Here is a 26,892-nt window from a genome sequence, read left to right on the forward strand (position 1 = left end):
ATATCATCCTCGATGGGGAAAAGCTGAGAGCCTTTCCCTTAAGATCAGGAACACAACAAGGATGCCCACTGTCGCCACTACTGTTCAACATAGTACTAGAAGTCTTAGCAACAGCAATCAGACAACAAAAAGAAATAAAAGGTATTCAAATAGGCAAAGAAGAAGTCAAACTCTCTCTTTTTGCAGATGACATGATACTTTATGTGGAAAACCCAAAAGACTCCACCCCCAAATTACTAGAACTCATACAGCAATTCAGTGATGTGGCAGGACACAAAATCAATGCACGGAAATCAGTTGCTTTCCTCTACATTAACAATGTAACTGTAGAAAGAGAAATTAGGGAATAGATTCCATTTACAATAGCACCTATAACCATAAGATACCTTGGAATAAACTGAACCAAAGAAGTAAAGGATCTATACTCTAGGAATTACAAAACACTCATGAAAGAAATTGAAGAAGACACAAAGAGATGGAAAAACATTCCATGCTCATGGATCGGAAGAATAAACATTGTTAAAATGTCTATGCTACCCAGAGCAATCTATACCTTCAATGCCATCCCGATCAAAATTCCAATGATATTTTTCAAAGTGCTGGAACAAATAATCCTAAAATTTGTATGGAATCAGAAAAGACCCCCAAATCGCCAAGGAAATGTTGAAAAAGAAAAACAAAGCTGGGCACATCATGCTCCCTCATTTCAAGCTATATTACAAAGCCATGATCACCATGACAGCATGATACTGGCACAAAAACAGACATATAGATCAATGGAACAGAATAGAGAGCCCAGATATGGACCCTCAACTCTATGGTCAAATAATCTTTGACAAAGCAGGAAAAAATATGCAATGGAAAAAAGACAGTCTCTTCAACAAATGGTGCTGGGAAAATTGGATAGCTATATACAGAAGAAGGAAACTCGACCTTCTTTAATACCATACACAAAGATAAAATGGATGAAAGACCTCAATGTGAGACAGGAATCCATCAAAGTCCTAGAGGAGAACACAGGCAGTAACCTCTTTGACATTGGCCACAGCAACTTCTTTCAAGATACATCTCCAAAGGCAAGTGAAATAAAAGCAAAAATGAACTTTTGGGACTTCATCAAGAAGCACAGGAAAGAAAACAGTCAACAAAACAAAAAGGCAACCCAGAGAATGGAGAAGATATTTGCAAACACCACAGACAAAGGGCTGATATCCACGATGTATAAAGAACTTCTCAAACTCAACACCCAAAAAAATCCAGTCAAGAAATGGGCAGAAGACATGAATAGACACTTCTCCATAGAAGACATACAAATGGCTAACAGACACATGAAAAAATGTTCATCATCATTAGCCATCAGGGAAATCCAAATCAAAACCACACTGAGATACCACCTTACACCAGTTAGAATGGCAAAAATGGACAAGGCAAGAAACAACAAATGTTGGAGAGGTTATGGAGAAAGGGGAACCCTCTTACACTGTTGGTGGGAATGCAAGCTGGTACAGCCACTTTGAAAAACAGTGTGGAGGTTCCTCAAAAAGTTAAAAATAGAGCTACCCTATAACCCAACATTTGCACTCCTGGGTATTTACCCCAAAGACAATGTAGTGAAAAGATGTAGTGAAAAGAAGAGCCATATGCACCCCAATGTTCACAGAAGCAATGTCCGCAATAGCCAAACTGTGGAAAGAGCCGAGATGCCCTTCAACAGATGAATGGATAAAGAAGTTGTGGTTCATATATACAATGGAATATTACTCAGCCATCAGAAAGGATGAATACCCAACTTTTACATCAACATGGATGGGACTGGAGGAGATTATGCTAAGTGAAATAAGTCAAGCAGAGAAAGTCAATTATCATATGGTTTCACTTATTTGTGGAACATAAGGAATAGCATGGAAGACATTAGGAGAAGGAAGGGAAAAATGAAGGGGGGGAATCGGAGGGGGCAGATGAACCATGAGAGACTATGGATTCTGAGAAACAAACTGAGGGTTTTAGAGGGGAGGGGGTGGGGGGATGGGTTAGCCTGGTGATAGGTATTAAGGAGGGCACGTATTGCATGGAGCACTGGGTGCTACACGAAAACAAAGAATCATGGAACACTACATCAAAAACTAATGATGTACTGTATGGTGACTAACATAACATAATAAAATTAAATTAAATTTAAAAAAAATAAAAATAAAAAAAATAATATTGTCAACTGTTCTCCTAACTCCTTTGGCACACTGATACTAACTGCATTAACTTTATAAACTAAAACAGGGAAAATTGGTAACTTTACTACATTGACTTTCCCCATTCTGGAACTTCGTATCTCTCTCCAAATTTATATTTCCCTTTGTAAAGTATTGTTGTTTTATTTGTATAGGTCCTGAACATTTATGGCTTCAGTCTGAAGATGTTTTAAAATTAGTTTATGTTTTAAAAGATACCTCTTTTCTGACTGTATTTTGTAAATGATTATTTCTAGTGTGTACACAAGTACATAGATACACATTTATGTATGTCAATACATATATTTTTTTAATTTCATCTAGATATTTTGAAACCAGGTCACTTTATTGAGCTTATTAGTTTCATAGTTTTCTAGCTGATTTGCTTAGATTTTTCCAAGACGGCAAATATATCGATAGCAAATAATGAGTTTTTCTCCTCCTTCCCAATATGCAAGTCTCTTTCTTCCTTTTCTTGGCTTATTACAATATCTAAAACATCCAGAACAATATAGCTAAAATAAAACAATGTAAATAAAACAAAATAAATATAAAACAATACAGAAAAATTATTCTATTTCAAGTTGCACTACGAGTATTTTTAAAAATCATGAATGTGTGTTGAAAACAAAACTTATCTATAGAGACTGGAGCTGGATCAGGGTTGCCAGGATGGAGTGGTGGGAGAGGCTGGGCTGAGTGCACGAGGAGACATCTCCTGGGGAGATGGAAATGTTTTAGATCTCAACTGGGGTGGTAGTTACACGGGGACACAGATCTGTCAAAAGTCACTGACCTATATGCTTAAAATTTGTGAGTTTTTATTTTATTAATTTATACCCTAATACAGTGATTTAAACAAAAATACAGAATGGGTGTTGAGTGCCTTCAAAGGTTCTACTGTGATGATAATGACGGTATTCTCCTTGGACAGATGGCTGTAATGAATTATACTACTAGTGTGTTTTCCCTCTATGTTTTATGTATTTAAAACAAATTACAACGAAGATTTGATCATTGCAGAGAATGTTTAACATGTAGTTAAACATTATGAAATAAAAATGCTAACACCTGAAATGACACCACAGCAGAGGCTGCAAGCAACATTTTTTTCCCTCTCAAACACTGACCAATGTAATCATTCGTGTGTGTGTCTGTATCATGTTATCTGCTGCTTAAAACATTTCAATGGGGTGCCTGGGTGGCTCAGTTGGTTAAGCGACTGCCTTTGGCTCAGGTCATGATCCTGGAGTCCTGGGATCGAGTCCCACATCGGGCTCCCTGCTCAGCGGGGAGTCTGCTTCTCCCTCTGACTCTCCCCCCTCATGTGCTCTCCCTTTCATTCTCTCTCTCTCAAATAAATAAATAAAATCTTAAAAAAATAAAAATAAAAAAATAAAACATTTCAATGTCCTTACGGGTCTGTAAATGATCCAGCCCTACCTGTTAATTCCCTAATACTGTTGTAACAAATTATCACAAATTTCATGGCTTAAAACAACAGAAATGCATTCTCTTACAGTTCTGGAGGCCGAGTCTGAAATGAGTCTTCTGGGGCAAAAATCAAGGTGTCAACAGGGCCTTACTCCCTCTGGAAGCTCTAGGGAGGAATCTGTTTCTTCACCTTTTCCAGCAGGTAGAGCTACCTTTCCTGGCTCTTCCTCCATCTTCAAATCCATGGCATAGCATCTTCTCTGCCTTGGCTTCCCTCACATGGCCTTTTCTTCTGAAACTTCCCTGTCCTTTGTGATGACACTGGGGCCCACCTGGATAATCCAGGATAATCTCCCAGGTCCTTCACTTAACCACACCTGCAAAGACCCTGTCCACATAGGGAACCATGCACAGGCCCGACTGATTAGGATGTGGCTCTTCAGGGGCCACTGTCAGGCTGACTGCCCTTCACCCACCTCTCCAGGCAGCACTATGCCAGCTACACTGCCCTTCTTTCAGTCTCTTGCCTGTACCATACCTCCTCTTGCCACAGGCCTGGTTCACACACTGGTTCACAAAGGGGAGAGACCACTATGCATAAAAGAATTTCAGCTCCCAGGAGAGCTGGGAGGGCTGCCACAAGTAACAAGGCGAGGATAGTGTGAGCTATAGAACCCTGAGAAGCCGCTCTGCTGACGGAGCATTCAAGGAGCCATTCTAGAGAACAGAGTCCTCCAACAGAGGTGGGTGCCATGGTGATTCAAATCCTCTGTCTCCTCTCCCAAACTCTCCAGGAAGTCTGCATTGCTCATTACAACTTTTATGTGAATGTGTGGAGCCAGGCTCAGGGACACAGAGCAGCACCTGACACTGGGTTAGAGGAGAAACTGAGGGCACACAGAGCTGGGCCCGGCCCTTGCCAGCAGTCCAGTTGGGCCATGGAAAAACAGAATGGCAGACTGGGAGGAGTGACCAGGTGGAGCATCGTGATAGAACAGAACCTCATTACACTCATTTTTCCAGAGTCCAACCCACCAGCTAACAAGCTATGAGGGGAGCTTGGGAGGTGCCCATGGGTCCATCCCTGGGGGGCAGCTGGCCCAGACACTCAGATATCTACTTACAGCTGTGGAGAGTCGTGACGCCAGCGTCATTTCCAGGTTCCCCTTCAGGCCCACCAGGGGTGGCACCAACGTCAATAGGTCTTTAACCTCTACAAACACGGGCCAGTGCTGGTGGGGAAAGAATAAGGAGATCAATTCAAATACACATATTGGCACATCTTCAAAATTTCTTGAAAGAAGTTGTGGCAAGTTACTTCTCATGAGTAAGACTAAGTAGTTTCTTAAATGGCTTTAAATTAAACATAGAATAAGGAAGCCATGAAATTTTCTGAATACTATTCAGTGAACAGCACTAGTGGCCTCAGGAGAGTTCCTTTCTTTCTCTGGCCTTCAGCAGCTGGGAAAACTGGGGGGCAAGCTGGGGTCCGAGGCCAACTGGTTGGGTCCAGTCTGCAAACACGCTGTGTCCAGTGTGGCCCATGTGTTTGTAGCACAGGAACGAGTCACCGATTTCAAAGCTGGGAGATTCCTCATGAATGGGAGCGCTGGCAAGACCAGCTGGGACTGAGGAGTGGCCCTGCTCTACCAGGGACAGTGATTCCCAGGTGGCCCCAAGACACCACGGCCAAGTGGCCCCACAGCATCATGTGCGGACTCTGGATTTGTCAAAACAGACAGAATATGTCTCTATCCAGGTCTCTATCAAATGTAAAAAATTAAAAATGAAAAAAAAGGGCCCCTGGGTGGCTCAGTCGGTTAAGCATCTGCCTTCGGCTCACGTCATGATCCCCGGGTCCTGGGATCAAGCCCTGAGTCGGGCTCCTCGCTCAGCGGGGAGCCTGCTTCTCCCTCTGCCCCTCCCCACCTCGTGCTCTCTATCTCCCTCTTCTCTCTCACTCGCTCTCGCTCTATCTCAAATAAAGATAAGATAAAATAAAAAGGAATGAAAGGGGCACATACATTAAGAAAACTGGAAGAGAAAAAACTTGTTTGTGAAGTGAAAATGATTTCTACCTGTTTATATGCAATTAGATTGCCTGTGCCCCCCTCCATCAATTTTCAATACCCCATCTGGTCCTACTGACTTAATTTACCTCTCTGGCCCCTATAGATACATGTGATCCCTACACTAAAGGTTCCTCTTGGTTTTAGAATTCTAGACCTAAAACATCCTCCTACTTTGTCAGCTAGCAGACAGGAGGCCTGGCGTCTGGTCCCTGTTCCCTGAAACTGAAGATGTATGAACCCACTTACTGTAGGGGCCCAGAAGAGTCATCTAAAGCATCCCAACAAAACATCTTACAGGGCCTGAAGTGAAAGGGGTCACGCCTCCTTCAGGTTCTTCGATGGAGAAAGAGCACCCATGGCTGATGGCTTCCTTTCTCCTTTTACCTTATCTGCAAAGCTGGGGCATTCAGAATCCATTCCCAGCTCTGATGGAGTTAGGAGTCTGCCCTCCCCTGAAAGTTCAGAAGAAAACTGTGTCACCAGGCAAGGAGGTACTCCCACCATCAGCAGCCTCCTGCAGTTCCTGGTCTTCCAGAAGCATCCAGCCCCAGTCCCCTGTGCAGCTGTCCTATCAGTGCACCACATCGCATCCAGAGAGGTCAGTCTGCTATCCAGTTCCTGACAGGGCCCTCCTCCCTGGGCTCTGGCCTCCCCTAAGGCTGGCATTGTCTACCCCAAGCCTCCTCCCACCTCCCCAGCAAGCTGGCCTGCTCCCGAGCACTTTCTTTTCAGCTGACACACAAGTCCGAGTACCCACTGACTCAAGAGTAAAAATAACACCCCCCTCTCAGCATCCCCTGCCACAGAGGGCTCACCAACACCCAAACAACTCCTCTGTACTCAGCATACAACATGAGCAGAGCAGACAGATCCCCTCACTGCCTGTCCAGCACCCTGCCCCCATGACCATGGCCGGGTCCCATTCCTCACTCCTTGCAAACGTCATTCATCTGTATCTCTGCACACACTGATCCCTCTGCTTGGAATGTTTGCTGTCTCTCACATCATCCTAGAAGCTATTATATTATCCTGTAAGGTCCAACTCCAGCTGTCCTGCTAACTACAGATTCTTTGATCCCTCTTTCTTCACAGGCAAACGTCTGCTCACTGCCTCTGCTCCCTGATACTTGTTTGTGGGATGATCAGATGAGGGCCTGCCTCGCCCACTAGGCTACAAATGCCAGGAAGGCAGGGACAGGCCTGCTTCTGCTCACCGCTGCACCCCCAGAGCCCCAGAGCAGCTGGTACAGACTTCAACACAATATGCTGAGTGAAGAAATGAGGAATCAGATGAATGAATGAATTCATCTCACCTACTCTGAGCACGGCTACATCCTAATTCATGTCTGATTCAGTGCAGAAAGACCACATACACAATTAAAACCCCTGTCATTGCCTCTGGGTGCACCCTGATAAGGTCTGAAGGACACACGTGACCTGATAATAGAGGCTTCCTCCACGAATAAACTGAGATTGAGGGCTTAACCTCAACTGCGATACTTACTTTATAAAAAAAGAGAAACATTTATACCTTCCTTCCTTGTGTAACTGAAAGATAATTCTTTGAAAAAAAACAAAAACAACGAACTGATACTCTGACCACTTACTGGGCCTCAATCCCTGGGCCCAACGATAGACTGAACCCAGACCCCATAAACAGAGAACAGATCCCTGGCCCCAAATCTAGAGGAGGTAAAGCCAGGACCTGACCAGTGCCCTTGGGGCCAGCCCACTGTGCCAGGCACAGCCACGAGACACACCTGCCAGGTGGTCATCCTTGCTGCAGGCTCATAAGACCCGAGGCCCCGGCATGAGGCAGCCTGGGAACAGATGGAGCCAGGTCACCCTCCTGTGTTGTGGGACTACCCTGTGGAATGGTGCTGGCAAGGCTGCCTCCTGCACCGCTGAGCAGCGGTGAGCAGGGAGGTGGTGGTGCACACGCAGGAGCCAAGCAAACCTGAGTGCCCTTGAAATTCACCATAGCCGGGAGGCCCTGCACGTTTGCAAATGGGAAGAAGGAATGAGTTGTATCTTCCAGGGTTTTTTCTGTTTCTCCCAGCTGCCGGGCCTCCCAAAGCTGGATGGCTCAAGGCCTGGATTTGCAGACAGCCTTCCCCCGGTATGCTCTGGGCCTGCCTTCCAAGACACCCCTTTTGCTGCATGCTAGCCTCCCAGATGGCACCTTAACACAGAGGTCCAGAAAGGTGTTCTGCCCTCCAGTAGACTTCCTCCTGGACTGGCCTTCTGCACCACCACTGCTAATGGTCAGGCACAATCCCGAGCCCGTCTTCCCCCCACATGCCACCGAATCTTCTGGACTCTGCCAAGATCCCCCAGCTGACTGATCAGCATTCTCCCAGGCTGCAGCAACTAAGGGACACGCAATGTAGTGGAGGGGCTCAAACTCATGCTCCATGAGGAGGTCATGGAAGGTCAAAAAGGAGAGACCCAGGGCAGAGTGTTTGTCCCCAGTATCCCCAGGAGGGTCTTAGGGAAGGGGTGAGAGACTACTACAAAAGCCCAAGGGCTGAAGCTCTGAGGTGGGAGAGATGGGTATATAGGTTGCCAGTCCCACAAATGAATGCTTTCTAACAGTACTGGCCAGTACACAATGGGCTGCTCTAGCCCCAGGAGCAGTGAATGTGCCATCCACTGAGCCGTGCAAGCAGAGGCTAAGTAGGAGGCATCATGAGCCTCATCCAGAGACTGGGGGACAGGGTGGGTGCTGATTGCCCCTCTCCAACTCAGAGACAGGTGCACAGGAAGGCTGAGCAGCCATCAGGAAGGAGATGTGGGGTCCAACTGAGGAAGGCACACACTAGCTGGGATGTCCCCATGGGCTGCAAAACTAAATTTAAATTTAATTTCACTGACTAAAAAGCATATCATATAGTATGATCCCATACGTTCTTGACAGATACACACCACAACGTTGACCGAGATTATGGGCACCCTCTCTTCTTCACTTACGTATATCGTCTAGAATCACAGACTAATTCTATAAAAATGTTTAGGCAGACAAAGCAAACCCTCAATGATTCAAACAGCATTACCTGAGCATAAACAGACCAGGAGAAGCGAATGCTAGAGTGTGTGCTCTCGCTCAAGGGCCTCCCTACATGTGCCTCCACCTAAGAGAGACCGCCGCATCCCGCGCCGCCTGGACCCCAGCCTGAGCTCTGGACAGAGATTCTGGGGACTGGAGGGAACAGTGCCCATCACCCTCAGGGCCCCAGCATGAGGCATTCTCGGGCGCCCATTCTCACAACCCTGTGAGGTAGGTGCACTCGTTAACCCTGTCTGTAGGTGGGGAAGCTGATGCAGGGGAGGCTAATGAATTCCCTCACGTAGTGAGCAAATGGCAAAGAGTCTGAACCCCTCCAGGCCCTGCCTGATGAACCTGCATTCCCTGGAAGGAAAATGGTTTGAGCTCCCCAGGCTAACATGGTTCATGTGGGCTGACCTTGGAGAGGGTCGTCAGAAGCTTCTATGGATCTCAGACCTGAGGCCTCTGGAGGGACCTCTGGCTGGCACCACTGAGCCCGGGACTCCTGGGCATCAGGCCAGGCTCAGGACTCTCCCAATCTATCTGTGATCCCCAGGGAGCCTGGCTCCCCACTCCCTCCACCCAGGGCCCCATGCTGGTTATCATATGCCCAGTACGCACTTGGATGATGTTCATCACCAGGCCCGCCGTCAACATGCCCAAGCCTGAGAGTAGAATGGGCACCACGATCTGGCAAATGATAGTGAAGACAGTCTCAGGGAAGACCCCGTGGGGGGACCGGGTAAGCTCACAGCTGAAGCCTCGCAGCTTCTTGCCCTGGAAGCGAAACTCCAGATTCAGCTGGGTGACCACCATGGTCAGGCTGCCAACCACATGCACAGGAGCAAGACGTCCAAGTCTGTCCTCTGTCCTCCTCACCCACACCAGGATATGTTTCCTAAGAGGTCCACACAGGTAATGTTGCCAGTGCCCTGAGGTGCTGGAAGGCTCCCCGACTGCCCCTCCACCAAGGGCGACAGCAAGCAAGAAACAAAGGCCAGTGTGACTCAGAGCCTCATCTGGGGCCTCGGCAAGCTCCTGCTGTCCGTCCACTCCCTGCAGATCAGGTTCTCCTCAGAGAGTGGCTGCTGTGTCAGCTGGGACCTCCCTCAGCAGGACTGTCATGAGGAGACTCACAGTCTCTCCCAGTGACCTTGACAGCATCCAGTCCACGCTGGCTTGGGCTGGACCCAGGGAGACAGAGCCGCATGAGGCCTGGCCTTGGTGAGGGCTGCAAAGAATCCTGCCTGCCTCTGCTTATGCACCCCAGGCTGCTTCTACTCGGCAGAGAAGTGCCTGGACAAATCTCAGCATAAAGGACCCACTCCTACAGGCCCCTGAGGAGTTCATTCCTCAAGGTTGAGAGGGCTGCAGGTACCCAAGAAAGAAGCCATGTCCTACGATCACCTTGACTTCAGAGTCCAAAGGCTCATGGCCATATGAAGAAGCTGTGTTCACAGAGGAAATGCAGCCCTGTTCTCTCTCAAGGGCCCAGAAGGCTTATAAACATGTTTCCAAAGGGACCACACCACTCTCATCCACTACAAAGGTTAGACCAACCCTGATAGCCTGCTGACTGCCCCAACCCAGAGAGTTGGCTGGGACGTTACCTTTGACTGCCTGTGATTCTATTGTTGGGTGTGCCCTGTGCATTCCACAGGTACCAGGGACAGAATGGCAGGCCTGAGGGCTGGCTGGAGCAAGGATCAAGGCCACAACCAAAAGAAGCCCCAGGTCAGAAGCACACTTACCTACTGACCCAAGAGGACTTAACCCGGACCAGGCCCTTGATCTGGGCCTCAACTTCTGCTCCTGTTCCTCTCAGGCAACTTAGCTGGTTCCCCTCTATTGGATAGTATGTCCCACACTCAGGTTCCATCCCCTTAGCCTGGAGTTCATGGTCCTCACCAATCTAGATCCTACTGATTTCCTCAAGCCTATCCACCTCCTCACCAACTCCAGCCAAACTTCTCCAAAAAATATCTCCCTCAAGCCCCAGATATTCCTCTCTCTGCATCTGTCCTCACATAATTCATTTATTCATTCATTCAACAGATATTTTTAAAGCCTCTCCTTGGAGCCAGACATAACGAGCTCTACCCTTCTTGGACATTCGTCCCTTTGATTTGTGACTGCTGGCCCAGTAGAACACAGTGGAAGAGACACCATGCCAGTCTGGTTCTTGAGAAACTAAGTCTCCACTTCCCATCTCCTGAGATGCTCATGCTTGAAACCCAGATACCACACTGTGAGGAGCCCAAGTGGTCACACAGAGAGGCCCCCTATGGGTGTTCCAGCTGTGATTCCAGGTGACAGCCAGGAGCAACTGTCATGTCGTGTAAGTGAGCTACCCTGCATTGCGTACGATGTGTGGAAGCCACAGCAGCAGATGCTGCAACGGAGCAGACACCCATTCTCACGGAGCCCTATCCAAACTGCAGATTCATGATTAAATTGAACGACTGGCTTGAAACAAGTCACCAAATTTGGGTGAGGTGTGCTGCATAGCAATAGGTAACAGGGACATCTGGGAGCCTCATCCCCACTCTACTTTTCTCATCTCAGATAAACTAACAACTACCAAGCCTCCCCTGAGCTTTCAGACTCCGTGTAACCCCCATGTAACTCGATCAGTCTTCCATGATCATTCCTTCCCACCCCTCTCCCTAGCCTCCTGCTTCAATGAATGGTTCTGCCAGAAACCCCAAACCCACTCTGATTACCCATCCCCTGACCACCTCAACCCCACATCCAATCTGCTTGTCCCCACGTCTCTCCCATGTCTGTCCCCTCCTCTCCAGCTCATGGTCACCACCTTTACCAGGGCCCTTACTACCTCCTAACCCATCTGTCCACCAGAAGTAATATGCTCTTCACATTAACATTTTATATTACATCTCCAAGTCACCTGCTTGCCCAAATACCCTCATTAGCTGTCAACTCATTACCTGAAAAAGTTGAGATTCTGTGGCCAGACATTCAAGGTCCCTCACAATTTTGGGGGGAAAAGCATCCATTTGAGCCCTCTCTTTCTAGAATATGGTCATCCACCACACAGCCTAGAAGGAACTTCCCGGGACCCTCACGTGGGCCATGCCTATGTTCACAATACTCCTGCAGGTTCCACACACTGCTCAGGCCAAACTCTTGCTAAACCTCAGGGCCAACTGAAGTGTCTTCTCATCTTTAAGGCCATCCCAGTTTCCTGGCTGGAGCCTAACATCTTCCCCAGAATTCCCAAGCTCTTTTTCTGAACCCCTCTGAAGGCAAGCCCACATTTGCTCAGTGGCAGCATGAAATGCACACACATTGACTCTCCCCTCCTGGAGTGCACTCCTCTGGAGATTGGAATCTGGCTGACTCACTGCTGCAACTTCAGAGCAGGGGAAAGCATTCATTCATTTACTCCAGAAATTAGTACTGAGGGGCTGATATTTGCCAGACTCTTGGTCTAAGTGTCATGGTACATGTTAGCTGAAAGACACACGCTTTCCACATGCCTTCCAGTGTGGCAGCCAAACATAAAAATGAAAATGTAATTATGACCTGTGATAAGTGCTCTGAAGGAAACCCAAGGAATGGGAGCAGAGATGAGGACCAACCAACCACACATAGCACTGAGACCTGCAAGTGAATAAATAAATGAATGAATGAAAGAGCTTCACTCCCTTGTGTAGCCATCTGTGCTTCTCAATGGCCTTTCACGCTGAATCATTTCACTTTCAATCCATCACCAGACTCGCAAAAATATCTCTAGGATGTTCACCAAGAAGTACAACCTTCTGTTTTTGCAAATGAGAAATCGAAGGCCCAACAGGCACATGAAAAAATGCTCCACATCACTAGCCATCAGGGAAATACAAATCAAAACCACACTGAGATACCACCTTACACCAGTCAGAATGGTAAAATTAACAAGACATGGAACAACAGATGTTGGCAAGGATGCAGAGAAAGTGGAACCCTCTTACACTGTTGGTGGGAATGCAAGCTGGTGCAGCCACTCTGGAAAACAGTATGGAGGTTCCTCAAGATGTTAAAAATAGAGCTACCCTACAACCCAGCAACTGCACTACTGGGTATTTACCCCAAAGACACAGATGTAGTGAAAAGAAGGGCCATATGCACCCCAGTGTTCATAGCAGCAATGTCCACAATAGCCAAACTGTGGAAAGAGCTGAGATGCCTTTCAACAGATGAATGGATAAAGAAGATGTGGTCCATATATACAATGGAATACTACTCAGCCATCAGAAAGGATGAGTACCCAACATTTGCATCGACATGGATGGAACTGTAGGGTATAACACTAAGTGAAATAAGTCAGAGAAAGACAATTATCATACGGTTTCACTCATATGTGGAACATAAGGAGTAGCGCAGAGGAGCATAGGCAAAGGGAGGGAAAACTGAATGGTAAGAAATCAAAGAGGGAGACAAACCATGAGAGACTCTGGACTCTGGGAACCAAACTGAGGGTTACAGAAGGGAGGGGTGTTGGGGGGATGGGGTACCCGAGTGATGGATATTAAGGAGGGCATGTGTCGTGATGAGCACTGGGTGTTATACACACCTAATGAATCATTGAACACTACATCAAAAACTAGTATGTTGGCTAAACTGAATTTAAATTAAAAAAAAAAGAAAGAAAGAAATTGAAGGGCCTGAGAGGGTTTGCCCAAGATCATCACACATGTTAGTATCAGAGGCGGGACTAAGACCCTGACTTCTGGGGCAGATTGCCTCCACCAACCTCCCTGCAGTCCACTCCTTGCCCTTTTCCCCATCTGCTGCTGCCCGCCATCAGTCCCTGTATTCAAACAAGAGTCTAAACCAGCAGAAGGCAGAGAGAAATGGCATGTTTTTGAGAAAGAAGTTGCAGAAGTTAATTGGTTTACAACAGAACCACTTGGAGCTGCCCTGGTTTCTCTGGCCACTGATCACACTGCTCCCACGGCACCCAGCTGGAGGGGCCCCCAACAAGTGATCACTTCTGATTTCAGCAACTCCTGCAATTTCTTTATAGTTCTGAATTTGGTCAAACATCCTAATACAATGTATAATTATACACAGTGGGCCCTTGAACCATTCTCATCAGTACAGAAGATATGGAAACAGACAATCATTTACATAATTTCACACAGAAAGAGATTCTTAATTAAGCAAGTTCTTAATCATTACAAAAATGTTTCTCATTTGTTTAAAAAATCAAATGAGAAATTAACATAAACGCACACACACAGAGCAGTGAACACAAGCAGTAAAAGGTCAGAAGGATATACATCAAGATGCTAAAAGTGGCTACTTTTGAGTGGTAGAATTAAAAGTGACCTTTATTTTATAATTTTCTGTACATTCTATTGTGATTACTTGCTTTCATAACCATCGAAACATAAATTGTCACCAAAAATAAATAAAATATATCATTACATGAAAAAAATTACTTTCCTGTGCTATTTGAGAACAAAATCTGTCAACATGGTTTATTGGGTCATAATCCAGAAAATCAGCAATGTGATTTTAAAAACAGTTCAGTAGCATAGTAGAAGATCTCAGAGAGCTTGAACTAGATTCTGGGGCTGCGCTGGGCAGCAGGGTAGAATCTGGGTCAAGGATGAGGTGGTTTCCTGGGTGACCCTGAATAAGTCCCTGCCCGTGTGGGCCTCTAACTTCTAATCATGAGGGGTGGGACAGCATCAGTGGTTTTCAGTCTATTCTGCCAGCAGAACGACCTGAAACGTGCAGCCCAGACCCAGGGACGGACCAATGAATCAGGATCCCCAGGCCTACAGCATGAATCCCTTATCTATTCCAACCCCCTCAATTTTTAGGGGGTGTGTCTTTGTAGGACAATTAGGAGGGCCTGCAGAGGGTGGCAGAGGGCTTTGGAATGCACACCACTGTTCCTAGCTTTCCTTTCTGATTCTTTAGTGGGAACTGGTTATCTTCCCAGCAGCACACCTTCCAAATGGCCTCTTACTCCTTTCACGGTCACCTTGAGCCTGGGCTGGTTCTGAGCCACATGGTCATGCTTAAAAGACCTGAATTCTTCCCCATCCTGTTAAGGTCTCAGAGATCAAGCCGATTACATTTTCAATAACAGGAGGGGTTCTCCTTTATTTCCTGCTTCTTATGTGGCTGGCAGAACCCCACCCACAGGTGAACACGTGGATCCAGAGCACGCCCTCCCACCCAGGGCCAGCTGTTCTCACACACAGTTTCTCTAGGCAGCTCCCTCATGTCACTCGGGCCTCACTCCAGCCTCTAGTCCTCAGGCCTCCTCCAGCCTCCCCCTCTGAGGCTGAGGCACAGCTGGCCTGCTTGTCTTCAGAGCCCTTTCTGCTGTCTAACACTGACTTATGCATCTGCTGTCTGTCCCTCCCTGCTTGACTATGATGCCGTGAGAGCGGGGCCTGCTGTTGGGTCCTCCATAGTGTCCAGGACAGTGCTGCTCTGTCTGTCTGTCTGTCTCTCTCTCTCTCTCACACACACACACACACACGGGTTGCATGAATGAGTGAACAAATGAACAAATAAATAGAATCATAGAAACAAAGAGAAAAAGAAACCCAATCAGCCTTCTATAGGTTGAGTGGTGTAAGGCCTAAAATCATTATGATTTGCTGCCTTGACATCTGGTGAAACCAGGAGGGCCTCAAATGGTCTAACTACAACTTCCCTTCCCTACTCTGCTCTAACAGACAAGGTCCTCTAGTCAAGCAACTCTCCTTATCAAGGGGACCAGGCACAGTTTCTGCTTATTCCCGAGTAGGGGGTTTTAGTTCCGGCCAGCCCACGCTTTGCCATGGGAACCAGGGGCACCTTATCATATTGTTACTACAAAGCCTGCCTCCCGTAGCTCCTGGCAGTTCACTCTGCTCCCCAGCGCAACCCTGTGTGTCTCTGGGTGGTAGGCAGTGTCCTCCTCCCCCAGGCTGTGAGTATATGTGACTGATAAACTCAGTGATTTCCTTTGTCCAGTGTTGGGGTCGCCATGTGTTTGGGCCATCTCCATAATGCTAGGGTGGGAAACCCTCTCTCACCAATGGAGTGAGGAGGAGGTGATTCCAATAGTTGGCATCATAAATAGGACAGCCCAAACCTGGTCAGCTTTCACCAGCTGCTCTTTGCTAACTAGCTGCTGACATGGCCAGGGCTGCCTGGGATGGAGCCGCGAACTGCTGGCCAGCTTGTGCGTTAGCCTGCTCCGTGTTCCACTCACTGTCTCTCCTGGGCACGGCCGTCTCTTCCCGTCACCAAGTCAAGGACTACTGCCAAGTGGCCATGTCCTGGCAGGAGGTGCCTTTGGGTGGTGGTGGGGGGGGGGTAGATGCAAGTGCTCTATGACACTCCTGTCACCTAGTCTGACATATAAATTAAATTGCAAAAATGAGACCCCATGAAACACCCCCCTCTGCTGAGCTAAAATAGTTAACACAGTCCAGTGTAAACTAACAGAGGGTCTTCAAGGATTGAAATGGATCATACAAGACCTACTTGGTGAAGGAGTGATTACCCCCACTGCTCCTCCTTTTAAAGGTCCAATTTGGCCTGTTCTTAAAGCTGGAAAGAATATAAGGTGCCTCAGAGTGCATGACCATAACCTTAATGCTCTGGTTCCATCCAGAGACCCCCATCCAATGTTACTGAGATTACTGACTCCACCCAATCAGCAGCCGTTAAGTCTTTTGCTACTATAGATCTGGCTAATGTGTTCTATTCAGTGCCTATCTCAACAGCCTCTTAGGTGCAGGTAACCTTCAACTCTGAATAGACACAGTAGACTTTTCCAGGCTACTCACGGGGTACCTCACCAGCTCTGCTATGCACAATCTTTGCAGACAACATTTTAACTGCTTGCACCCTTCTCGAGGAGCACAGGTCCGGTATTACATTATGATGTCTTCCTCCAGGGAGACTCATGTGACACATTCATTAAGGGCATCCAAATACTCAGAAAGGAGTTCATAAAGAGAGGATGGGCCATGACTCCACATGTAGGAGGCAAAGCCAGCCACCTTGGCAAATTCATGAAAATTATTTTGGTAAACCCAGAGCAACTCCATCCTTGACACTGTCAGAAAACAGCGACTGATCTCTCAGCACACACACTGTTAATACAAGCCCAACATCATTTAATCCTTTTCAGATCCAGAGGCAACACAGTGCTCATCTACACATTTTACTTATGCCCATTTATGCTGTCACTTGCAAAGACACCTGCCTTGAATGGACACCTCCAACAAAAGGCCCTAGAATCTGTCCAAATTAAAGTCAACAGGTATGGGGCACCTGAGTGGCTTAGTCAGTTAAGCTTTTGCCTTTGGCTCAGGTCATGATCTCGGCGTCCTGGGATGGAGCCCTGCATTGGGCTCTCTGCTCAGTGGGGAGTCTGCTTCTCCTTCTTCCTCTCTCTCTGTGCTCTTTCTCTCTCTCTCTCTCAAATAAAATCTTTAAAAAAAATAAATAAAGTCAAGAGGCATTCCCATCAGTGCCCTCAAATACTCCTTCACTGAAAAAGCTTTAGCAACCTCCTCTTATGCTTCCTGGTCTCTAGACCGTATATCCATAATGGACACACAGCGCCCAAGGCCTTCAGATGCAAGAAAATACCTTCCTTGCCTACACAAAACACCAACCAAGCAGCAACTGCCGGCCACACACTGGGCTCCCCTGGAAAGAGAGGCTTTCACGGACCCTGGCCTGTGACCCTCCATACCCAGCTGCCCATTGAGCCTTGGGAGGCATAGCTATTGAGGCCTCCTCAATGCAGGATAGAATCAAACCTGGGACCCCCGGCATATGCCACCTCCAGGAAGAGGTCTCCCCTGTTCTTCCTCAGCCCCTTGCCAAATGCCTCAGTCCCTTGTCACTGCTCCCCTGGTCCCCTGGGCTGTGTAGGGAGCCCCCACGACATCAACTGAGTGCACAGCAATGGTGTCTGTACACTTCATGGGTGGTATGACCACTGTACTATGTGATGGAGCTCAGTGGAATGTTTATGTCCTTAATGAAGGACACAACCCACCCAACAGTCAGCAGAAGTCCCAAACTTTAGGCTGCCATTTAGCACTGGATGCCCTGGCCAGCAAATGTCTCCACCTGCACCTTTCACAAACTCCCGGGCCACTGCCTGACTTGTTCCTTTCAGGGTAAGGAAGAACTTGGGACACTCTTGTCTCAGAGACACCCCAAATATAGGTCAAAGTCATAGATGTCTCCACATGTAGTAAGGCCACAGACAAGGCCTCACTGGGACACTGCTTGTCCTCCTTGGTGTTCCAACATTACCGACCACGGCCAGGCCCTCCTCGATACATAGGATACACAATGCTGGCTCTACAGGAAGGACGCAGTAAACTACCACCTCCCCTGCAGCCAGTGCAATTGAGAGGCACATTGTTCTTCTCAAGAAACTCCTATTTAAGCTAGAAGGTAGCAAATGAGCCCCACTGGGGGTGGGAGATTGATTAATCTGGCATTGATTTTAATCTGGATTCATGCTCCTGGGGATACATGCTCCCTGCACTGCCAAAACAGGCCCTTCCACTGCCTTTATGGGCTGCAATGGGGAACCCCTACAAGTTCACCCTCTCCCTTCAGGTCAAGAGGCTGCTTCACTTGCTCGGGAGGCACTTTGCCTGCTCCCTAGAAGTCCCAGTCCCAAGGTTTAAACTGGTGTCAAGGCATCCCAGGGTCAATGTGGTGTGAGGCCTAAAACTAGCAGTATGATGTGCTACTGTGACATGGGGGCAAAGCAGGATGGTCCTGAGTAGCCTACCCACAGGTTCCACCCCGCTGTTCTCACAGCCTTTCTTTTTTTTTTTTTTAATTTTTATTGTTATGTTAATCCCCATACATTACATCATTAGTTTTAGATATAGTGTTCCATGATTCATTGTTTGTGCATAACACCCAGTGCTCCATGCAGAATGTGCCCTCCTCAATACCCATCACCAGGCTAACCCATCCTCCCACCTCCCTCCCCTCTAGAACCCTCAGTTTGTTTTTCAGAGTCCATTGTCTCTCATGGTTCTTCTCCCCCTCCGATTTCCCCCCCTTCATTCTTCCCCTCCTGCTACATTCTTCTTCTTCTTTTTTTCTTTCTTAACATATATTGCATTATTTGTTTCAGAGGTACAGATCTGAGATTCAACAGTCTTGCACAATTCACAGCGCTTACCAGAACACATACCCTCCCCAGTATCCATCACCCAGTCACCCCATCCCTCCCACCCCACCCCCCACTCCAGCAACCCTTAGTTTGTTTCCTGAGATTAAGAATTCCTCATATCAGTGAGGTCATATGATACATGTCTTTCTCTGTTTGACTTATTTCGCTCAGCATAATACCCTCCAGTTCCATCCACGTCGTTGCAAATGGCAAGATCTCATTCCTTTTGATGGCTGCATAATATTCCATTGTATATATATACCACATCTTCTTTATCCATTCATCTGTTGATGGACATCTTGGCTCTTTCCACAGTTTGGCTATTGTGGACATTGCTGCTATAAACATCGGGGTGCACGTACCCCTTCAGGGGGGGCGGAGCAAGATGGCGGAGGAGTAGGAGACCTGGATTTCGTCTCCTCTCAGGAATTCAGCTGGATAGGGATCAAACCATTCTGAACACCTACAAACTCAACAGGAGATCGAAGAAAAGAATAGCAACAACTCTCTGAACAGAAAAGCGACCACTTTCTGGAAGGTCTTTTCTGATTTGTTTAGAGTATATTTTCTGGGGACGTTGTTACCCTGCTAGCATTTTGTTCTCTCATTAATCTATTCTCCTCTGCACAAAATGACAAGACGGAAAAAATCACCTCAACAAAAAGAACAAGAGGTAGTACCGACTGCCAGGGACCTACTCAATACGGACATTAGTACAATGTCAGATCTAGAGTTCAGAATCATCACTTTAAAGATACTAGCTGGGCTTGAAAAAAACATGGAAGTTATTAGGGGTGCACGTACCCCTTCGGGTCCCTACTTTTGTATCTTTGGGGTAAATACCCAGGAGTGCAATTGTCTCACAGCCTTTCTTATCATAGGGCTGGTGCCTTCTTATCCCTGAGTAGTGGACTCTACTTCCCTGCCATCCTGTGACCATGCCAGTCACACCCTCCCACAGAAACCAGGGGCTCCCCCACCCTTTTGATACCACACAGTGCCTCCCACAGCCCCTGCAGGTTCACTCTGCTCCCAAGCACTCCCTACTGAGGGCCCTGCACAGCATCTGCTGGCCCCTCTCAGGCTAGGAGTCCCTGTGATTAATAACCTGTGGTATTTCTCAACATTCCAGGGCTGGGTGCCCTATGTTCGACCACCTCCATAACCCTAGGATGGGAATCTTCCCTCACCAAGGGGAGGCAACAGGCTGGCCTCAGCCCCTGTGACACTCAGTCCAGGCTCCAATCCCTTCCCTCACAAAACTCTCCACCCCCTTGCTTCGCCCTTCCTGCCAGCCCCTTGCCCTCCTGCCTTTCTAGGTTGCTCCGAGTGTCTCTGCTAAGGCACCATCCCTGCCAGACCCTCCCTCCTCTTTACCCCACCCACTTCCATGGGGCCCAAGGTTCCTGACCACTCTGCAGAGACCACCAGTTTGAACTTCTGCTATATGTAATGCGAAGAGATCAGACTCATCACAAAGAATGGGGTTCTTTCTTCTTCATATGAACACATTCCCAAACCCTGTAATATGCTGCCCTGTGTGGGTACCCAAGGGGCTGGAAAGCTATACGAGAGGAAGCTTCTGTTTCTAAGGAGGACACGGGCTCAGAGCCTTAAAAGAAAGAGTATTAATCTCACTACATTTAAAAAAAAAAAAACATGCAGGGTCAAAAGCAAAGTCAAAAGATAAATAGAAAAATGAGAAACATATTTGTAATCCATATCACAATTAAAGGGCCAATTTCCCTATATATAAAGAACCCTTAGGTATCAATAAGAAAAAGGATAACCACTCCACAAAAATATGGGCAAAAAATAGAGGCAAATATCCAAAGATATTCAACTTCACTCGTTAATGTAAGAAATGCAAACTACACCACAAGGGACCTCGACAATGGCCCCTGATACCCTGTGTACTGACACTTGGTGTAATCCCCTCCCCTTGAACACAGGCTGAACTTAGTGACTTGCCTCTAGCCAAAAGAGGAAAGATGTTCTTCTGTGGTGAGGTTGTAAAAGGCAGTGGTTTGTGTCTTGCTAACAGACCGTTTCCTTCTCGGACCTCACGCATTGATGAAGCTGCCATGTTGGACACGTCCAGCAGGGAAAGTCCTGAAGGTGGCCTCTGGGCAACAGGCAGTGAGGAACTGAGGCCCTGAGTCCCACAACCCGCCAGGAGCTGAATCCCTCCACTGGGGGAGGGTGAGCCCACTGGGGGAGGGTGAGCCCACTGGGAAGAGGCCACGGCTGTGGCCTAACATCTTGACTGCTGAGAGGCCTGGAAGCAGGAAAACCAGCTAACCTGGATTCTTGCCACAGCGCCCATGAGATAATACGTGAGTGCTGTTTTAAGCTGATAAATTTTGGGATGATGTGTTACATAGTAATAGAAACTAATAGAGTGTACAATGAAATGCAATTTTCCATCTATGGGATTGTTAATGATCAAAGGATTTGATAATAAACTATGTTGTCAAGTGCTGGAAAACAGGCATTTTCCTTTGGTGGTGGAGGGATATTGAGGTATGTTCCCTCTATCCCCACACTTTGAAGAGTTTTAATCAAGAAAGATGTTGTATTTTGTCAAATGCTTTTTCTGCATCAATTGAGAGGATCATACTTTCAATTTTCTTTTATTAATGTGCTCTATCACGCTGATTTGCAAATGTTGAACCACCCTTGCATTCCAGGAATAACTCGCACCTGGTAGGGGTGAATAATCCTTTAAATGTACTGTTGGATCCTATTGGCTAGAATCTTCGTGAGTATTTTTGCATCCATGTTCATCAGGAATATTGGTCTGTAATTCTCCTTTTTGATGGGGTCTTTGCCTGGTTTTGGGATCAGGGTAATGCTGGCCTCATAGAACAAGTTTAGAAGTTTTCCTTCCATTTCTATTCTTTGAAACAGCTTCAGAAGAATAGGTATTAATTCTCCTTTAAATGTTTGGTAGAATTCCACTGGCAAGCCATCTGGCCCTGGACTCTTGTATTTTGGGAGGTTTTGATTACTGTTTCAATTTCCTTGCTGGTTATTGGTCTGTTCAGATTGTCTATTTTTTCCTGCTTCAGTTGGTAGTTTATAAGTTTCTGGGAAGGCATCCACTTCTTCCATGTTGCTTAATTTGTTGGTACATAGTTGCTGGTAATAATTTCTAATAATTGTTTTTATTTCCTTGGTGTTAGTCATGATCTCTTCCCTTTCATTCATGATTTTATTGATTAGGGTCCTTTCCCTTTTCTTTTGGATAAGTCTGACCAGAGGTTTATCGATCTTATTAATTCTTTCAAAGAACCAGCTTCTAGTTTTGTTGCTCTGGTCCCACCTCCAGGGCAAGTGATTTGGGGATATCTGTCCAAGTCGAAAATGCATGCATCTTTTGACCCAGCACTTCTACTTGCAACAATTTATCCTACTCATTTACTCAGGTGTGTATGAAACGTCAAGATGATTCACTGCAGCTTTTGTTAGTAATACCATTTTAAGTTGTTGTTATGAGCGGAATCATACCCCCTCCCCCAAAATGAAGTTCTAACCCTCCTCACCCACCCCATACCTCAGAATATGACTGCATCTGTTGCCAACAAATTGGGCCTTTAAAAAGGCATTAAATTAAAATGAGGTCATAAGGATAGGTCTTAATCCAATATGACCGGTGTCCTTACAAGAAAAGGAAATTTGAACGCAGACATGTAGAGAGGGATGACCAGGGAGAAGGTGGCCATCTGCACACCAAGGAGAGAGGCCTCAAGAGAAACCGACGCTGAGGGCACCTTGATTTTGGACTTCCAGCCTCCAGAACTGTGAGAAAAGAAGTCTCTGACATTTCAGCCACCCAGGCTGTGGTACTGTTACGGCAGCCATAGCAAACTATTAAATTAAATTTAAAAAGCTCATAAGAAGGGAAATGGCTAAATAAATTCTGGTATATTGTATTGTATCTGGTATAATGGAACACTGAACAACCATTAAAAAAAAAAGGAAACTCTTAATATACCTATAAAGAATATTGTAAAGGGAACATATTGTGTAGTGAATATACTGTACAGCTATATTGTAAAGTGAAAAAAGCAAAGCATTCAACAGTCTGTATGTGCTAAAACTTGAAAAAAGAGAAAAATATACAGAAGCAGATGAACAGATACAGATACTTGTTTGTACATGCATAAAATATCTTTAGGAGAAAACACAACCAACTGGGGCCCACTGGCTGCCTCTGTGTAGACTGGGGAGCCTGGTCCCTGCACACATTGGTGAACCTTTTGAACCCTGAACCACATGAATATTCTACCTTTTCCAGGAAAAAAAAAAAAAAAAGGTGTAGCCTCTATTCTCAGGGAGTTCACATTCAAACCAAGGACACACCAGATCAACACACAAGATAAAAGGAAATGGCAAATATCCCATCATCTGTGAAGGTGAAACGTCAGTGGGGCCAGCACCTCTGTGAAAGACTGCCTATGTGAAACGGGGCAGGAAGGATGATGGGAGGCCTCTTCACTTGGGGCTGGTGGGAAGGCAGGCACAGGGAGGGGACAGTCGAAGGCTGGAGGCTACCATGCTGCTGAGACTAGAGCCAGCACCACTGGACAGAGCTGCAGAACTGGAGCCTCAGCAGCCCTGAGCCAGCGTGGCACCACTGCCCCTTTCCAGCCTTCCCCACGGAACCCAACTGTACACAGGAACCCACCCTGTCCCCACAGGGCAGGGGACCTACTCTTCTCCTCACTTCAAGCAGGCCAAACCAATCGAGGCTATTCCATTCCCTTTGCCGATTTTTGGTTTCAAAGTGGGATGTACCTCAAATCTGCCAGTAAGAAGTGGGGGAATTCTGTTGGGAGTGCCTAGGAAAGTTTCCCTGTGCTTAAGAAGGAGGAGCCAGAACACATGACCCATTCTTCTCCCTCTGACCGTGATGTAGCTGTAGGACAAAGCCAACTTTGGGTGCTGATTTGGCAGGAACTTGGAAAGGTCCTGGTTTCTTGCACGCATCGTTGGCTGGTGATGATAACACTTTCCAAACCCTGAATTACCCTATCCTGGAAATTCCATTTTGGGAGATGACAGATTTCCTTCTTATTTAATCTATTCTAGGTGTGCTTTCTGATATTTGTGGCTGAAACCATCCTAATTGATATAGCCAAGGGGAGCCCTTGGATACCAGTTTGTGGAGCCTGGATTTTATTCCACAGTTAATAGAGAAATCAACAGGGATTTTAAAATTCAGATCTGCATCATGGCGGTCCCCCTGACATGGCAGTTGGGCCATGACCCTCATGTGGGTCCAATGAACACATGAAAGAAACTCTAGAATGGATATTTCTGCCTAATCTTTATCCTCTTGAGTTGAAATTTTATGTAAGTTTTTGAAAACTGGCCCAGCACTGCACGTGACAGAGTATCAGTGACGACAGGAACAATAGCAGTTAACCTTCACTGGGTGCTTTCTAATGCCCGGCACTGTGACCAGCACTTCACGGTCCTCTTAACAACCTTGTTGGGGTCAACTCTAATTTACAGAAGAGAAAACAGGGGAACAAAGAGCAACTTGTATAAGTGACAAAGGTCGGACTCAAACCCACTTAGAAAAAGCTCCAGAGCCTGGGCCCTTAAGCAGTTCAGTTCACTATTATACTGCCTCTCCATATGTAATTTATAAACTTATGTGTGTGTGTACACTTTCTAAACCAATGTGTGTACATACAGGGGATTGATGTCTATGAATGTATGTATAAATATATATGTGTGAGGTGTGTGTGTGTGTGAGTGTGTGGGATACATGCTCAGTGACATCATTCTGGTAGGAACCCTCGATAAAACAGACATTTTGAAAATCGCTGGTACAGAAAATGGACTGCAGGGAGGAGGACCTGAAGTAAGGAAGCAGTGAGGAGGCAGGGGCAGGAGGTGGGAGTGGGGTGGGGAGGAATCTCCAGGTTATGGAAGCCAGGCACTGAGGTGCTCTGGAGGTTACGGCAGTGCTGACTGACCACGGCTTAAAGAAGGATGTAGGGCCAGAAGGCACCAGGTCACCGAGAGAAAGGAGAGGGCTGAGGGCTGGAGGTCAGAGAGAGACCACACATGGGGACTAGGGCTGAATCCAACCAGGATAGGGACTCCAGTTTAAGAGAAGGCCATCCTAGGGCCTGACGAGGTCTAGGTGGATCTTCAGAGTGCAGCTGGTCACTGGTGTGGTGATGTCATGAGAAACTAGACAGCTGGTTGTTGGAAAGGTCTTTGAGAGCCCCATACTGGGGCAGGGCCAGGCAGGTGATGGAGTGAAGGAGGATGGTGTAATAAGAGGGAGTGGTGGGGACTGTGGCAAACTAGAGAACACGGCCACCTAGAGGGGGCAGCAACCATTGACTGTGGCCCTGAGAGAATGTGGGTCCAACGTTGTAACAGTTGCCAGGTTTCCAAGAGAAAAGAAAAATTCAGACTTTTACATGAAATCTGATTTTAGTGTTGGTATAAAAAAAATTTTAAACTACCACCCTTACAGCTACATGGCAGAACTGGGACTCAAATGAGTGAGGGACAGGGCTCAAGTTCCCAGGCACAGAGAGCCCACCACCACCCCCACCCCCAGTGCAGAGTCCCTAGAGCACTGAGTGAGGCATGGGATGGGAGCTGTCAGATGTGTCAGCCCTGCTTCTCCCAGCCTGCCCCACTCTAGACGATCTTTGTTCTCTGCTGGTTGTCAACTGATAGGAGAGATCTGGCCAGTCATGACTTAGAATATCCTTAGGTATTACGCCTTTCCAGGGAGGACTTCTGAAGGTCACACTGATGAAAGGAATAGGGCTCTGACAGTAGAAGAACAGGAAAGGCATGGTTCATTGGTAATTTTTTTGTCTGATGGGTAACTCCCAGTTCCTCACTATGTGGCATTCCAGGAGGGCTGCAAATCAACGGGCCCTGCCTCCCCTCAAAGAGTGATTAACAACATAAGTCAGGCTAGCCAAGCAGAGAATGTCCTCCTTTAGGGAACAGTGACTGGAACAGGAGTGGATGCCTGACATCAGGATCAATTTTTAGAGATTGATGTGGACATTGACAAAGAGGTCTCTTTTTTTTCTAAGAACACATGTACTAAGGATTAACTGCCAAGGGCCATCCTCCCATCTAGGTACAGAATTCTGCCTGAAAATAAAACATAGCTGAGTGACAGAGAAAAAGCCAGCATCATATCATTTAAGCACTTGGATCATGCCATGCCTGAAATCCAACCCCTTAGAGATTTCAATTATATGAGCTAATAAATTGTCTTTTTTAAGCTTAACCTGGGTTAAATTTAGTCTCCATCACCAGTAACTAAAAGAATCTTGCCCAATTTGTAGAAAAATGCTTTTTGAAAGAGAAGGCCCTGCCCCTTGTCCTCAAGCTGGACTCAACATGCAGCTGCCTACTCTTCAGGGATGACATTCAACAATGCCACCAACAGCACTATTACCATTTAGTTTCCTCTTACCTGGAAATAGTTCAAAAGTACACCAGCCCCGGAGAGTCCCAGTCCTGCAAACATGAAGGGCACTACCACCTGAAGGCCAATGGACAAGGCAGTCTCCCTGCTGAGCTCAGTCCCCAGTGGTTTAGGGACCGCCCTTTGGCTCTCAGATTCACTCAGAGGTCCATCTTCTGAGGCTGCAGAGAGTCTTCCAGGACTGAGTTTGTGTGGCAGAACCAGCTCCTCTGGCCGCCGCTGTCGGGTCTCCGTCCCATCCATGTAAGCAGAGCTGAGCCCCTGGCAGCCTTAACCTGGGAGACACAAAGCAACAGGGGCTGTTCAGTAGAGTTCCTGACCCCTCTGGGGCTGATGCCATGTAAGCCCTCACACAGTGACTGCCTCCACATGGTCTCCTGCAACCCCAATTTAAGTAGATTTTTTATTTAATATGCACATATTTGAGGGAAAAAAACACATTATAGAAGAGAGCACTA

General features: G+C 46.9%; 1 protein-coding gene across 6 annotated transcripts in view; it reads right to left on the reverse strand.

Moving 5' to 3' along the window:
• Positions 1–26,892, reverse strand: part of SLC41A3 (solute carrier family 41 member 3) — a 93,146-nt gene that overhangs the window by 55,428 nt on the left and 10,826 nt on the right. For 5 of the 6 annotated variants that reach the window (XM_078074146.1, XM_078074151.1, XM_078074135.1 and 2 more), the window contains 2 exons: positions 26,423–26,709; positions 4,784–4,891 (listed from right to left, as the gene is read on the reverse strand). In XM_078074146.1, the coding sequence (XP_077930272.1) occupies positions 4,784–4,891; positions 26,423–26,677 (363 nt within the window). In that variant the 5' untranslated portion in view covers positions 26,678–26,709. Of the gene's footprint in view, positions 1–4,783; positions 4,892–5,977; positions 6,184–26,422; positions 26,710–26,892 lie in introns of those variants that run through there. The other variant, XM_078074154.1, reaches the window with a different exon arrangement.

Source organism: Halichoerus grypus, chromosome 1 (genome assembly GCF_964656455.1).
Source record: "Halichoerus grypus chromosome 1, mHalGry1.hap1.1, whole genome shotgun sequence".
Lineage (NCBI taxonomy): Eukaryota > Metazoa > Chordata > Mammalia > Carnivora > Phocidae > Halichoerus > Halichoerus grypus.